General features: G+C 39.5%; 1 protein-coding gene across 2 annotated transcripts in view; it reads right to left on the reverse strand.

Moving 5' to 3' along the window:
* The window catches only part of LOC139629228 (RNA-binding Raly-like protein), a 39,128-nt gene extending 23,816 nt beyond the window's left edge, over positions 1-15,312 (reverse strand). Inside the window, exons 1-3 of one of the 2 annotated variants that reach the window (XM_071491738.1) lie at positions 14,907-15,312; positions 14,450-14,539; positions 287-564 (exon numbers count right to left, since the gene is read on the reverse strand). In XM_071491738.1, the coding sequence (XP_071347839.1) occupies positions 287-542 (256 nt within the window). In that variant the 5' untranslated portion in view covers positions 543-564; positions 14,450-14,539; positions 14,907-15,312. The remainder of the gene's footprint in view (positions 1-286; positions 565-14,449; positions 14,540-14,906) is intronic. The other variant, XM_071491737.1, reaches the window with a different exon arrangement.
* Positions 15,313-15,970: the final 658 nt, after the last annotated feature.

The raw sequence follows: 15,970 nt of genomic DNA on the forward strand, positions 1-15,970 counted from the left end.
GTGCTAAGAATCAGAACTGATACAGCCTATATGTCCTGTCATATCATTATAAGCTGATAAAATGATGGTTACTTAAGCAATAGTAATCCATGCGAAGTAGACTGTAAAAATGAGGCAGCTACCTTATAATAGTGTTGTGTTAATATGTTGGGCTGTAAAATAAACCAGCCTTGTTCAGCCCTTTCACCCTGAATGTTCTCAATATTTGAAATGTAATTTGTGGGCTGTAATCTAAAGCATTGCTGATGCATGAATCAGAATATGATGCATATTTGATCAGCATTACCTAGAGATTGTCCGGCAATGACCCTCGCGTTCTCTCCAGCCACGGCTGCCCTGGCGTTCCTCTCACTGGCGTACTGAACAAAGGCGTAGCCCTTGTGCACTGAGCATCCCACAATCTTCCCATATTTAGCGAAGATGGCCTCGATGTCAGCCTTGGTCACAACGGCTGTGTTGAGGTTGCCAATAAAAACACGGGAGTTGAGGGAGCGCGGGTCATTCTTGTTGGTCACGTTGCTTGTCTGGGTCTTCCCAGTCATCCTAGTGGTCCTGCAGCACTGCCTGCTGGGAAACACAGTTGGACACAGCTCAGAAAGCCAGGAAGGTTAGAGATTACTCACAGAAAACTAAACAGTGAGCACCACATTTGTCTGAGATGAAAGTGTATGTTGCAGATCAGGGGTCAACAATGATCTTAATCCATGGGCACATTTTTTCAGTATTGCTTAATGAGGGGCCAACATGGTTTTACAGATATGATGGAGATTCAGTTGCATATTCTGACATTTTTTCAAGGATTTTGTTTTTGAGTATTTAATTTTTTCAAAAAATAAAACATTTATAAAATAGGGTTGTGTTAATATTGTATCCGAGGACAGATGACATTTTCCCCTTGACAGCAGCTTGTGTTAACACTCTGCAAAAAAATATGACTCATGTAGAAAAATGTTTTGCGCTGCACCATCAGGCTTAAAATGTGAATGACAGAGTATCTACACACAATAAACAGTCATCTGTTTCATTTATAAATGAAAGCACTGTTGCCATTTGTGTTTGAGATGCAAATCATTGGGATTTACAGGACCTTGTATTTACATTATATTACCTGAACCTACTACAAAATATTTTAAGTGGAGGATCAGATTTTTTCAGAGAATTAACAACTGAAAAAACAGTATTGAAAAGCCGAAATTGAAGTGACTCATTTAACAATTTTTTAATGACGGATTAATTGGTTTATTTGGTCCACGAAACATAAGAAAACAGTGTCCTTCCAATCTCACAAAGGCAAACCATGTAACAGTTATTTTCTTTACTAATTTATCTATTTATATTATCTAATTTTCAGTCAACACTATTAAATGAAACATGAAAAATGTCCCAGGTCAAAGGTGACACGTTAAAATGTCTTCTTCTGTCCAACCAACAGTCCAAAACCCAAAGACCCAAACCCAGTTTTAGTCTAACTGTCTTCAGCTGTACATTGTACCTGTACCTGGCTGTACCAGCTGCCTCCACTGAGGTCCAGGGAACATGGAGGCTGAGACAGATTGTTGTCTGCAGGAGGTGAGAGGAACTCTGACATGGCAGCTGTGATTCAGACGTGTGAATCTGACAAATCTCACCAGGTGCATGAACTGTTTTCCCACGTTTGAAAATAGCACATCACGCTTCAGTCACAACCCACTTGTTTCATTTTTTTGTGGAGTCCCCTCCATGTGCAATACCTTCATCTTCTAGGTTTTCCAAGCGCATATACTGTAGTACCAAGTACATCTACCCAAGTACAAGTTTGAGCTACTTGTGTTTTATTTGAGAGTTTCCAATTGCTGCTACTTTATACTTTTACCACTTTTTTTACTCGACTGTATTTATTTTACAGCTATAGTCACTTTTTCTTTTTTTCTTTTTCATTAATCATCTCACAACTCCTTAGATTTATCTGGCGACCCTTTGGAGGAGAATCAACCCTACCTTTTAAACAAGTGGACTGAAGTACCTACAACAGTAAAATACTGCTTACATGTCAATGCATCTGCATTAATAATACAATTATGTTATACCTGACAATATATGAGTCTGGGAACATTTTAATGCAAAATGAATACTTTTACATGCGAACCTATTGTATACTACTGTTGTATTGATACTTTTTCTTATGTTCAGTACTACAGATCATTCACACACCATTGTCAGCTTCATTTCTTTCAAACAGAAACCAGGTCAACAGAAAGAAAGAAGGATTTCACTGGGCACTTCAAATACATTCTCCTGCAGGAGTGAGTCCGACAAATTATCTCAAATGAGCCCTGAAGTAATCTCCCTCTAAACATCACCAGCCCTTCGTGAGCTTTTTACAGCCCCCCTGCAGCCGGCACTGTTTGTTCCCATAATGCTGCAGAAATCTGGGGGGGATCACAAAGTGTCACCAGAGCAATACTCAATACTCGCATCCACTCAAAGATGAAGGAAGGAGCCTCTTTGGTTGTATCTTCTTGAAATTCCCTGTTGGTGATTTGTTTGTCTGTTTGTCTGTTTGTCTGTTTGTTTGTTTGTTTGTTTGTTTGTGAGTGTGAGCACTAATGAGGCTTTTTAACCCAGATTCCTGCAGACACATTACGCAGACACATGATTATCACAGGAGAAAAACTCCTTGGGCAGGAGCGTGTCTCACAATGGTGGGATATGTAACTAAATACATTTACTCAAGTGCAATTTTATACTAGTCAGTATTTCTACTGTGATGCATTTTTGAATTATCAACACTTCTGGACTGGTATCTACTGGCATCAGTAAAAATGATTTTTGCATTTGGGGCTATTGGTTGGACAAAACAAGCTATTTGAAGGCATCATCTTGGACTTATTTTGTTTGACATTTTATTGACTTTTATTGTGGTTTTCTATTCCCCACTATGTCCTCAAAAGTTTCCCTTGAGTGTAAGCCAACATTAGGGCAACGGATAATGATTATTTTCATCATCAGCTAACCTGCCGATTATTTTTATAACAGATCCCAAGGTAACATCTTGAAATTTCTTATTCTCACCGCACTCATTTCAGCATCTTACCCTTGCTACTCGGAGAACCAGGTCACACAAATAACCAACAGTCCAATAGTTTGTCTGTTTCTACATTGGACTTACCAAGAGTGGGTGAACATAAATGTGCTGTCAGAATTAAAAACCTAGATTACCCTATGGCACAATGTTTTACTGAGCATCATGCGTGCAACGACAGCTTCTTGAAGTCAGAAGGAACAGAAGTGGCTGAACAATCCATCAGAGAAGTGACCATCTAACAGGGATAGGTATAAATCTATTAGACACATGGACTATTTATTGGTCAGTTTATCAAATAAAGGCCTGTTACCTTCTGCAGTTGAGGTAAATTAAGGCCCTGGTCAATATTTGAGGAAATGCGGTGGCTGACAACTGTTGTGGCTCCACTGTAAACACCCTCTGATGATGTAATAGAAACTGTTTGAAATGACCAATAGAAAAAGTCCAACACTCAGCCAATCAATAATGTAACTTCACCGCTCATTCAGCTGCACCACTCAGTCAGTCTTGGAAATGTAGCATGTATTTTTAAAGTTGATCCCCTCATTAAATTATTTGAATTATATTATTTTCAATTCTACCAATGATTTTGATTATGAATGATTATGATCTTAATGTTTTAGTCTCGTTGTGATTGTTATTTCATTGCTTTGAAATACTGATATTTCTGGAGCTCTGTCCATAAAGAGTTGCATGCGTAAACAATCTGTTTTTACTGATTCTGCCCTGACGAGGCCCCGGTGAGGTTGATCTCCTTTCTTTGCTCCACCTAACAATGTTTTCTAAACAGTGTCTTCAGTGACTTTCTTTGCTTAAAAAAGTAAATGATTAATAGATTAACAAAACAGTTCCAGTTAATTTTCTGTAAATTGAAAAATGTATTCTGGCATCTTCCTATGGTCCAAAGACATGCAGTGCAGGTAAGGAGAGGAGACTATAGAGGAATATTTTTTAATCTGTGAATGTTTTATGGCTCCAGCCCAAACCTACAGGCCCCTGAATAAGAATGAGTAACTACAGAAAGAACATGCAATAATATATACATGTTTTCTAAAAATATGTCCCTACATTTTCCCAGCTCGAGATGGAGGAGCAGGCATGCAGAGTGATACCTTATTCATCCTCTCTCTCACACACACACACACACACACACACACACACACACACACTAACACACACACACCAGTACTCTCCGCAGTCGATCTCCTCTCAGGCACACTTCACGTCACAATTTTCCCCGTCCTACCTCTTCTTTACTTCCATCCTTTGCCTCCACCCACACATAATCCATTCTAAATCTCCTCTGCTCTTCTTAAACAAAAAAAAGAATGGAGGATAATTTAACACTGCTGCAAGCCTCATAATGTGGCAAAGCCGTCATTGAGTTTTCAGGAGTTGATTGACTTAATTATCAACAGAGCAGGGGACTAAAAAGCTACCAGTCAATCCAATCAAATCACATACGATTCACCCCGTCTCTCTTCTTCTGAATGGCTGCACAGCTCCGCCTCTTAACCCAACCCACCAGGTGAGTGATGGTGTCAAGTGCATTGAATGGCCTCTTTAAAGCAAATGCACAGAGGTGAGGCCATTAGATGGTTAGTTCAGCAAGCAAAAGCATATATTAAAACAGATTTCAGGGGACAAAGTATGAGTTCCCTAATTTAATCTCATGCTGATTTGGGATATTGTATCAAATGAAAGCTTTGGCCTTTGCCGAAATGTTTGAATGAATGGTGGTTTGGATATAAAGACAGGGATAGTCAGGAAGAGGTGAACAAAAGAAAAAGGGTTTTTTTTATATATATATGTACATTAGTAGGACTTATTTTATATGTATATTCAAACTTTGTTGCAAAGAGCTGAAAATGGAGAAGTGTGGCCAATATGTGCAGTAGAGCCACTTGTTTCCCTTGTGTGTTTCTGAGAGTACAAGTGTGGGTGTAAAAGAAACATCAGAGAGCCAGAAGGGCCACTCAGTTGGTTACCAAACTGAGTCTGTAGCCTTGTCCCAATTCAGGGAACACATCCATTGGAGGCTGCATTTGAAGACCAATTCGACTGTCCCATTTCAAAAGCTCCTTTCCTGAGAATGTGTCCTTCTTTTCCTGGGCAATGAAGGCTCCAACGCCTGCGGATCCTTCATGGACCAACCTATCCCAAGATTCACTGTGCTCTGATTATGAAAAGAACATGGCACCAAACAGGCCCACCGAGGTTTACTCTTTTAAATGTAAGCATTGGGTTTTCAACTCAGAACCGAGGACCTTAAAACCTCCAGTCTTTGTGAAAAAAAAAAAAAGTTAGGTGTTGTCAAGTTTGCCAGGCAACAGGATAAGGGATGGCGCAGCTGACAGAGTGGAAATCCTCCATCCTCCATCCTCCAGCTATGAAGGCCACACCTTCGAAGGATGCAACCCCTGAATTGAGACACAGTGTATGATCATCAAACTTGTAAGAATCTAAAAAGAATCTAAGAATAGAGCACAAAGAGCTAAATGTAAAAACATTCTTCTGTGAAAATGAAGCATAAGAAACTCACTTGTGTAGGAGTGCAATTAACTGCTCACATGAATAGCTAATCAGAGGCAATAATTAACTACATTTACTGTGCTGCAGTCGTATAGGGTTTACTCTAAACCAACTACAGAAGCCTCTGGAGCTCTCTTAAATTTAAGAGCAATTTGAAGTCATAAGAAATTTGAATTGCTTTTACTCTCACGCTTATGAGTAAGTTGAAGATTGTTTTTTTAGCCACACTGGGGGCCTGGCTCTAGAGATGTTGGTTCCCACCACTGGGGTCCTAACCAAAATATCTCACAACTACTGGCTCAGTTGTCCGGAAATGTTATGTAGCCATTCATGATCAGAGGACGAATCCTACTGACTTTGGTGACCTGATATTTGTGGTCAAGCAAATGATGCTGGTGATCAAGTACAGCCTCACAGGGTTGTCTCTCTTGCTAAAGTCCAACATTTGATTAATACAGACTCTGACTCATAGTGGTCCTTAAGTGTTAAAGCTAAAAGACACTTTCTTGATTTAACCACCCTTCTCTGAAGCCTGAGGGCACAGTATCATAACAAACAAAAGCAGCTATGGACCAGAAAGGAACAGAAAATTGTTTTTTAAGTGTTTTTGTCTGTTTTTGAATTTCAAGCGTGATGCAAACTCGCTTATGGACACAAGACATTAGTTGAACTAATGGTTTGTGGTTTCCTAGAAACTCTGAAAAACTGTCAAATTTCTATCAGGAGCTGATACCATCAAATGGTCACTGAACTCTACGTAACTGTAGGCTGCAGCAGGTACAAAATACGACTACAGACAACCCGTGGCCTGTTAAATAGAGGCAGTCATGAGTTTTCAGTCTGTCTGTCTCCACATGCATCACCTTAGATTGTCACCCCAGAGATGTTCAAGCATTATTTTGTCAATTGCCCTCAATTACATGTTTTTTTAATGAAAATGATCACAGGGAAAAGAGTTTTACATTAATCCTCTAGCTCATTCAAAATGGAAAAAAAATAGACTTCAAAGATTCTTTTACAATATTCATGAGTCTCCAAGATCCTCAAAGCCTTTTCAGAAGAAGCATGTGGTATAACTGCTGGCAAACGCTGGTGGAAACATCCCAGGCCAGAAAGCACACTCACACTGAATTTGAAGCAGCCTGAAGAAGAGCGAGGGGTTTGGATTCATCCTGGCACACTTGACGCTCCAGAAATTAATGCTAAATAACATCTTCATGCATCAGTGAAACCGCGAACGCGTCCTAACATCACCACTGGAAGGTTTCTTTCCTCACAAAGAGACATTTTTGTTTGTCTCTAAAAAGTCTTTCTTACAACAGAGCAGTGAGTGCTTGACAGTGATGTTTTTTCTTCGGGGCTTCTACAGCATCCTCCCGTGTTCCAAGTTCCAAGTGTAAGTATTTCATGGATCCTCTTTGGTCCTTTCACACCGACTGTCAGGAGCTTCAGAGTCTGAATTCTCCCGAGATAAAGAAGCGAAGAACTGGTGAAAGTAATCATTTTAGCACTTCCTCCCTCCCTGATCTCTCCTCACTGACTCGCGCTTCTGTCTGAGGAGAAAAGATGAAAACTCCTCATCCGATATGACAAATACATATGAGATGTGAAGGGTGCATTCAGGCCACACTCACTCTCTGCTGCTTGAATGTTGCATTGCAGCATTTTATCTTTAGCAAGTTGACAGCGCACAACTGAAAGCGACTACGCTCAACTGTCATCAACAGAGGAAAATATGGCTGAGTTTAATTCGTTGACGTCTTCATAGCCTGGCAGCAGACAGACATTTCTCGAACCAAGTCTCAACTTTTAGTGCCTCCTTAGGAAAAAATATGTCTGCATAACAGAGTGAAATATGGGTCTATAATAAGCCATTTTTTCTTTCTTTTTGCCTCATTTTTCTGAATGACAGCCAAACGCATTACAGGGGAATAAATGTGGACTGAAATCTAATTACATTTTTACACAGTCTAAATTTACGAACTACACTGCAGTGCAGGTATGGGTTATATTTTCCCCTTTTCTGCCGTTATGTGAGAACATATGCAGCATAAAATGTGAGGATTTATAAAACTGCTCCTGTTAATAATGTAAAAGCTTGAACTAGTGCTAAAATTCACTCCATGACAGGGCCACTGGGAGGTTTTATGTCGAGGACAATGATTGTGGCTGACCTGACTGCTACATTTTTCTAACTGTCAGTCTAAGAACGAAACATCATTACAAATGTAGAACTTCAACAAAGACAAAATGACATGTTTAATTAAAAAGAAAATATTGCATCTGAAGCGGAGACTCAAATTACATTATGGCTAAATGATATCAAATCACAGAACATAATGAATTCAACTATGAAAAATGATCTATAAAAAGGAGCTTTGTACAGATTTTGGAAATGTGGTTGTTCAATAATTTGCTTTCTTGCCCAGTGGTAGGAGAGAAGATTGATTGTACTTTCATGTCTGTACATTAAATATGAAGCTACAGCCAGAATACTGTTAGTTTAGCTATGCATACTGGAAACAATAGCTCTGTCCAAAAGTAAATCCTCCACCTACTAGCACCTTTAAAGCTCAGCGATTAACACTTTATATCCTGTTTGTTTAATCTGTATAAAAACCACAGTGTTTATTACATTATAATCAGGTTTCTTTTGAATGACAGCCAGACACAATACAAGGGAATAAATGTGATCTAAAATCTAATTAAATTTTTAATAGAGTTTAAGTTTGCAAAGTACACGGCAGTGCAGGTATGGATTATTTTCCCTCTTTCAGATATGAGGATCTGTCAAAATGCTGCTGAAAATAAAGCTAAAAATCACTCACTGACAGCGACTTTTATAACTAGGCAATTTTATGTCAAGGTTAATGATTGTGGCTGACCTGACTGCTACATTTTTCTAATTGTCAGTTGTAGACAAAGACAGAAACATCATTACAAATGTAGAACTTCTACAAAGAAAAAATGACATGCTTAAACAAACAAAAAAACTAAATCAATTAAAATCGCATGCCAAGTGGAGAGTCAAATTGCATTATGGCTAAAAGATGTTTTATCACAGGACATGAAAATTAGTCATAAAAATGAGCACTGTACAGATTTTTGAGAGGTAACATAAGGTGGTTGTGTAATGACAATGCTATGCGGGCACCAGTGCCCTTTTTAATAACACTTTCTTGCCCTCATTCATTTTTTTTCTGCTCCCTCGCAGCCATAAATTACTCAGCTAATGCCCCAACAGCAGCAGCTATTGCTGAATCATTCAAAGACCTCAATTAGCAATTAAAGGCTTAATGAATAGAGGTCCTCCGCTGAGCCATTTTGCTCCCAGCCCAGAGGAGCCCAGTGGAATCTAATCTCTCCTGCAGGACTTGTACAGTAAATACTGGCTAACAGTGCAGAGAGGAGGGAGAATAGCCTGTTATTGCTCACATGTAATGAGCAACTTGCCTTGCCGTTTTGAGCCCTGTTTGTTATGTACCTGGAATTTCTTTATACAAAGTTTTACTGTGGAGCTTAACAAGGGAGGATGACTGTCAAGCACTATTCTTATTTTTTCCTCCATTCCTACACCCCATTACCTCCTGCATAATACCTGTCTTGAGTTTGAATTGAAGAAGCAGAGGGGAAAATGGCAACAAAAGGAGAGAGAGAGAGAGATATAGAAGCAGAGAGTGGGAAATAAAAGGAGGTGAGACGGAAGGAGAGAATGAGAGATGTTCAAAAAAAAAAAGAAGGGGGAAAAAGGCATTTGCAATGCCAATCATCTTCAAGGAGCTTAGAACTGGGCCTTGGACTAGAATATCAAAGATGGAAACTGCAGGCATACATCATGTGGTAGGTAGGTACTGCTTATAAATTATTACCATGACTCTATCCTTTTATATTACTGTTCTATCAGCCTTTTATCATTTACATATTTTTCATACCTTTAATGAACTGACTTTTTGAACTGAGAGGCTATGCTTCACCGTGTGAGAGCCTGCAGCTATATGACTACACAGAGCCGCTGTAAAGAAAATACATTCCAGTTTATCTCCTCTTCCTCCTCTATGTCAGTTTATGGAGGCTCTCTGACGCATGAAGACTGAGGGCAGACAGCCGCGCACCTAAAATGAGTTGTACCATAATCTGATTTGAGCAACCTATAGCCTCGACCAGCGATGACAGCAGCGAGATAAAAGCTCAATGTGACCCATACGGTGAGATGGGATGAAGCCGAATCCCTGGTAGAGATTTTATCCTGCATCTCATAATAATAACAGGGCTGATTATCACTGAAATCAGGGCATTTGTCCATGCTTTTATTACATATCACACAGCTGATCTTTGAGGTCACTGCTTATAGTTTGTACAGTTTCAAGCTGTTTGCAAAGTTAGCTTTTGTAAATAGCTTTGGAAGTGCTACACAGAGAAACTTTTGGGTGACTTTGATGGCAACAAGCTCCTTAGATGTTGCTCCATTGATTCCATGGGGACATATTGTTTTAAGGGAACATTTTTAACCCTGTTTTTTGTTTTACCAGCAGCCGTTGCCAACTGTTTTGCTTGAGAAATTCTCTATTGCATCACTGTGTATCACACTGTTACCATCTGAGCGCTCTTGAAAGTTTTGTTGTTTTTTTTTTTTTTTTGTTTGTTTTTTTTGAGATTTCCCCAATCTCATACTCAAAAACAAAGGATTACTCCTACACACTATGTGTATTTGAAGGGAGAAGCAGGAGAAAAAGACTCCACCTGCTGTTGTAGCAGGGGAATCCACAGCCCCGCTCGAGGGCATGTGAACATATGCCATGCTTTCCCATATCTCTTGGCATGGACATATTTCTCCATTTCCTTAATTCTCCTCTTGTGTGACTGCCAAATATAGCTTCTGCTCCACCAGGCTAAAGTAACTGGGTCACTAGAGTTGTGAGTAATTAGCTGATAACAAAATACGTTTCTGCTTTACAGCACCAGAAGCCTGTAGACGGAGGTGCAAAAGTCATATTGAGGTAATGATTTGAGGCAGGATTTGATGTTGAGGGTAAAAGGTCAAAGGTGAAAGTGGGCAAGAGGCCACAAATGTGTGGAGGAGGATTCATACAATCTGCAGATTTGATCAGTGGAATCAAAATAATGCATGAGGCTGAGATGGATGTGTATGACTTTGAGTTTCCAGACTGCAAATGCAGAGCTAATCATGATTTCTTTTCAGTAACAATTGGCAATGTCAATAGAAAAATGGTCTGCCATGAAACATTACAGGCTGGTAATGTTTTCAGTTTATTGTGAAGTAGATAAAACACATATTTTGTAGACTCACTGACAGCAGGGTGAATACGTGCTACATCAAAAGCAGTAAACAATAAATAATGCTAATTTGAATGCAAATAAACATCCACTGTGATGGGACCAGGAAAGAGCCAGAAAAAAGAAGAAAACATTAAGGTAGCAGGCACCAGCTTTCTCCCTTGATGCTCCTTTGGCTCCCTAGTTTCTATATTTGTTCAAAACCACCTCATAATATACCAATGCTGTATAATGCAATTTAGTACAATATTTGTGCAATAAATGCTACATTTTTCTCAGCTCAGAGAGCTGAATTGTTCTTGGGGCTATGTGAGAAACATGTTTCTGCAACTCTATGATAAATTTAGGGCCAAATGTTTGTTTAATGCTAAAACAACACAAGCACCATTTGTATAATTTACAATACAAAGCATTTTGTAGTTTCAGTTTGAAGAAAGATAAGAGATGAGCATGCAGAAATTCTATGTTTTTGCTGTTTTCAAATAAAAAACATTAAAAGACAAAACCCAACCATGTGTTTGTCTGTTTGTCAACACCTCCCAAGCCTACATATCTATGGCCTCAGCCTCATTGGCTCCTTCCTCCTTCTGAAGATGCGACTCTTTAAAAACAGGTCACAAATACATTGTTTTATTAATTAAAAAGGCTTAATGATCTCCTAAAACATCTAGGTTTTGTAGCGTATAGCAAATGTTACTCAAACAGGGGTGAACACTTCATTTGTTTGGAACTATTTTCAGTGGCAGATTAATACACAGTTGGGGCTCTAGTAGGTATCTACAGCAGCACAACTGTGCAATTCAAATTAATCTACAATTCCCATGTTCATTGTAATAAAGGAACACTTCATCAGTGTGGGTCTTTTATGTGTTTTTTGATAGATGGTTTCCAACCTTTTTTCCTCTGACACCCCACCCTAAACCTCTATCATAGGATCTCTTTCAAATGTAGGATTTTAAACTGGGTGGTATTTAACATTATTCATTATATAAAAAAGCATATTGTCACAGTATTTTATTCCATACAAGACACAATGGCCCTGGAACTGCTGATGCTTAGGCTTCGTCTGTTTTACCTATGTTTATAAGCAGGTTTGGTCAAGTTCATACTACTATTGTATCGAAATAGCAGAAGCTGGCCACTTCAACAAGTAATACATATTACATACATAGGTATTTTCATTATCTCAACTGAAGCAGGTTCTGTTCCGGTGTTACCACAGGCTCACATTGGTGGGAAAATGAAGCGTGTCCTGTGTGGTTGCCTGTTGTAGCTGGCTTTTTTTTTTATGCTTTCAAATCATAATTTCATAATTTCAAGTTTTCAAATTACCTGAGTTTCTCCATAAAAGTTCCACATAACCCTGTTCCATGGCACAGAACAATAAACTATATCAGGCTTTGCATCCACAGGCAATACGTGCAGTGCGATTGGTAGTCTTTTTATTGTAAAAAATATGGAAAGAAATACAATATCAAGTTTTTTCAACAAGTTTACCTATAACAACAATAATAAATAATAACTATGCTGTGAGAAATACATACAGAGAAAGTATTTTTGTTTTGTTTCTGAGGTGAAGCCTTGTGTGTGTGTGTGTATATATATATATATATATATATATATATATAAAGCCATATGCCAGTTATGGTTTTAAAAAGATTAAAGATTTTTTTTTTTTTTAGAATTTCTAAAGCATTAAGGAGCCTATTCCAAGAAAGTGTTATCGTTTTGTTTCTTATCTAGGGGAGACCTCTATTTTAGCCTCTTGAATGTGGGGTGCAGAGCTTGAAATAGCTCAGAATAAGATGTGTGCAGTGGAGAGGGCAGGGGTTAGTGAGTAGAGACACTCCAGACTTCCAGGCAGGAATCAGCTCGCTCCAGCTGCTAGAGTAATAAAGTGTTGGCAGCTGTCCATGGTGCTGAAATCAACCACTATCTCTTTGAATGGAGAATAAAAGTAGCTGGCCGTGGTGCTGAGATACTGATGCTGCTCGGCTAATGGCACATCTCATGACACAACTGAGCAACTGAGCATCAGGTGCATGCATATACAGTGGCTGCTGTTTATCCACACTGCTGCTTTCCAGTGGCTTGAAAAACAGACTCTGTATTGAAAAACGTGTTGAATATGACTAATGCAGGCATGGAATGTTGTATAAAGATCCAAGAATAGGAGATCTAATGGGGAGCAGTGGGTATTGCCACATACATAATGTAACACAGGACTATTTTATGTGAAGTGGATATCATACATGTGTGTTTGAAAAATGTGCAACTGCAACACACTCTTCTGCACAAGCATGCCATCCTCTTTTTGTTTGTCTGACTTCCTCATCTGCCTTTCACTTTGGTTATCTTTCACATGCAAGGATATAAAAAGAGACAGGAAGAAGCAGCTCCCCTAATCTGTCCTTTGACCTATAGTCTAAAAGCTAGAGTAGCACTGAAATGTTTTTCATCCGTATCTTGCAGAAGATGGACTCTGTGGTGCGTGGCTTTGAGGCAGCCTGCATCATACACCTGCTAGGGGTCAATGATCATCCCAACCCACGGGTGCAGAAATCACTGGACACAGACAGATTACTGACTGGTCTAGAAATGCCTGGCTAAACTTTATTCCTTCCTGCTCCTCTCTGGGCTCATAGTGATTCTGTGCATGCATGTATAGGCTGGCTATTCCAGAGCCATCCTTCCACCTCATCCACCTCATCCCTAGTGCGAGATAAGTATTGTTTGCGTAGCAGCACATTTCATGCTCGGCTTCCCCCACCTGTTCCCTGACCTGCAGAGTCTGAAGGCTGGAATAACTGTCAAATGCCTTCACCCTTATCTTTCGAGGATGACTGAAAGGAGGTTTTGTCTTCAGTTTCAAAAGCATTTCTTTTAATGGAGCACAAAAACAAACTTTACTCAAGGATTTTGAAAAGGTGATCCCAGTGATTATTTTCAATCTAATTGCAGCAGTTTAGTGTGTTTTTGAAAGTGTCGCCTGCAGGTTTGTGGCTGTATGTGAAGGTCAAACCCTTAATCAAATCTATCAGCCTGATTTGCATAATGAACTCCAGCAGAATTTGCCTGGGCTTTAAAGACCCCCACCCCCCACCCCTCCTCTCATCATTGACTCATTGAGCCAATTTAAGTTTCCAACCTTCTCTGTGTGATGTCTGACTGCGTCTGCCTGTCATCAAAAGCAAATGCAATGAGGTTTTGTGTGTGTCGTGAGAGAAGCTGGGCGGAGGAGCACAGCTGTGTCTGGTTCAGTTGGCAGGAGTCTGTTTTATTTTGCACAGCAGTGATTTGCAATCATAGTCTTATTTGGGAGAAAAAAAAATCCTGCATTCTCTGACATTTTTATTACTTCTCATTAGTCCTCAGGAAAAAGTTTTGAAGACAAATTTACCATCTAAAGATCTGAAACAGTTTCAACACGAATCCAGCTCTGTCCCGAGATATTCGGTTACAAGCAAATAAAAAAAAGTTACAATATCCTCGTCAAGGCTGCATAAAGAAGTACAAAGAAAATGCCAAAACAAACTCCAGCAAAGTTAAATTTCTCACCTATAAGAAAAGCAAAATCCTCAAAGATGAAAATCAAAACAGTTATTTTTGCGCCCTCGCAGACGCACTGCCTCCAACACCAGAGAAACACTGCAAGATCAGAGAAAAGCACCAAAACCAAAATCACACCAAAATAAGCCATGTTAAAGGGAAAAAGCCAGAAAACAAGCAAAAGGTGGGGATTAGAACAAGTGAGCTCGCAAAGAAGCTGCTTCGGGAAGAGAAGAGGAAGAAGAGAGAGGGGAGGAAAAAAAAAAATGATCAAGAGCGTCCGCAAGCACGTAGGGCTATTTCTCAGTGGATGTCGCCGGAGCACCAACACTCAGCATCCAAGATTTAAATCATTGCATGCAGAAAACGAGAAAACACTTTCCCCATGTCGAAACACCAAGACAAGGAAGGAAGAAAAAGAGGATAAAAATACGCTTAAGAAAATGGCAGTGGAAAATGTACTCACCGAGCGGGAGTAAAAGGTTTCTATTAAAAAGAAATTGGGCGTATAGCGGTGGCGGGTTGGTGGTGTGCAGGATTGTGTGAGCCGAGGCTCTGCGTCCCTTTTGCGCTCTCTACCGCTGCCGGTGGTTGAGTCATGTGACTCGGGATTGGCCAGAGTTTTTGAATCGGTCCAAGCTCTTCTCTAGTAGCTACACACGAAGGTATTCAGCGCTGTAATGGATAGGAGCTCGTCAGGTAATGTCACTGATTTTTCTTCCCAACGCTATTTCAGTTTCTCAAAATAGGGTCCGGGCACCACCAGAGGTCACTGACGGTGTCCCAGGAGGGTCCGTATGGGAGAGTGGAGCTGTTTTTTTTGCCATTTACTCCATTCTGATTTCCTTCAGTCTTCTCTCCAGGCAGGTGTAGAGACTTATACAGCTCTGTTTGAATAAATGTATAACAACAAGCATCTCTTCAGATCATTTCCCTTCTCTACATATTTTTATCAACAATGTTCTCAAAAATGTAGGCCTTCATATGAAGACGTTATACATTCAAGAGTGGTTCCCGACTTGTGGGTCAGCACCAACCAAGAGGTGGCACGATGAAACGAAACAGACAAAATGACCTGTAATATAGAGTACATAGAGTTCCTCTTGATATTTCCAGGTTTTTAGAGAGAGTTATTCTAAAATAGCTCAAAAATATCAAAGGATCACAAGTAGTTTTATTTTGCTGCGAACCGCTGCATTAAAACACTTGCTTTGCTCGTCTCACTGTCTTTACTGTCTAAAAACAATAGTTTAAAAGTTTGGGAAATGAGCTTGTTTGCTTTCCCACTGAGAGTTAGATGAGAAGATCCATACTGTTCTTATTTTGGTACAGTAAATACAGCTAAATATAGCTTAGCATAAAGACTGGACTGTAGTTTTTCTCACTCTATGGTTTAAAGGGGTTTCGTTAAGGCTATGGAACAATCATGGTTTTTGTAAATGCAAATAAACACGTTGTGTCTGCAAGTGCCTAAATATAACAGTCACTACAAGTGTGTATCGTACAGCTAGATCAAATACTTTGGTGGAA

This window comes from Trachinotus anak, unplaced genomic scaffold (assembly GCF_046630095.1).
Source record: "Trachinotus anak isolate AG129_WGS33_773 ecotype Australia unplaced genomic scaffold, CSIRO_AGI_Tana_v1 ptg000012l, whole genome shotgun sequence".
In the NCBI taxonomy this organism is placed as follows: domain Eukaryota; kingdom Metazoa; phylum Chordata; class Actinopteri; order Carangiformes; family Carangidae; genus Trachinotus; species Trachinotus anak.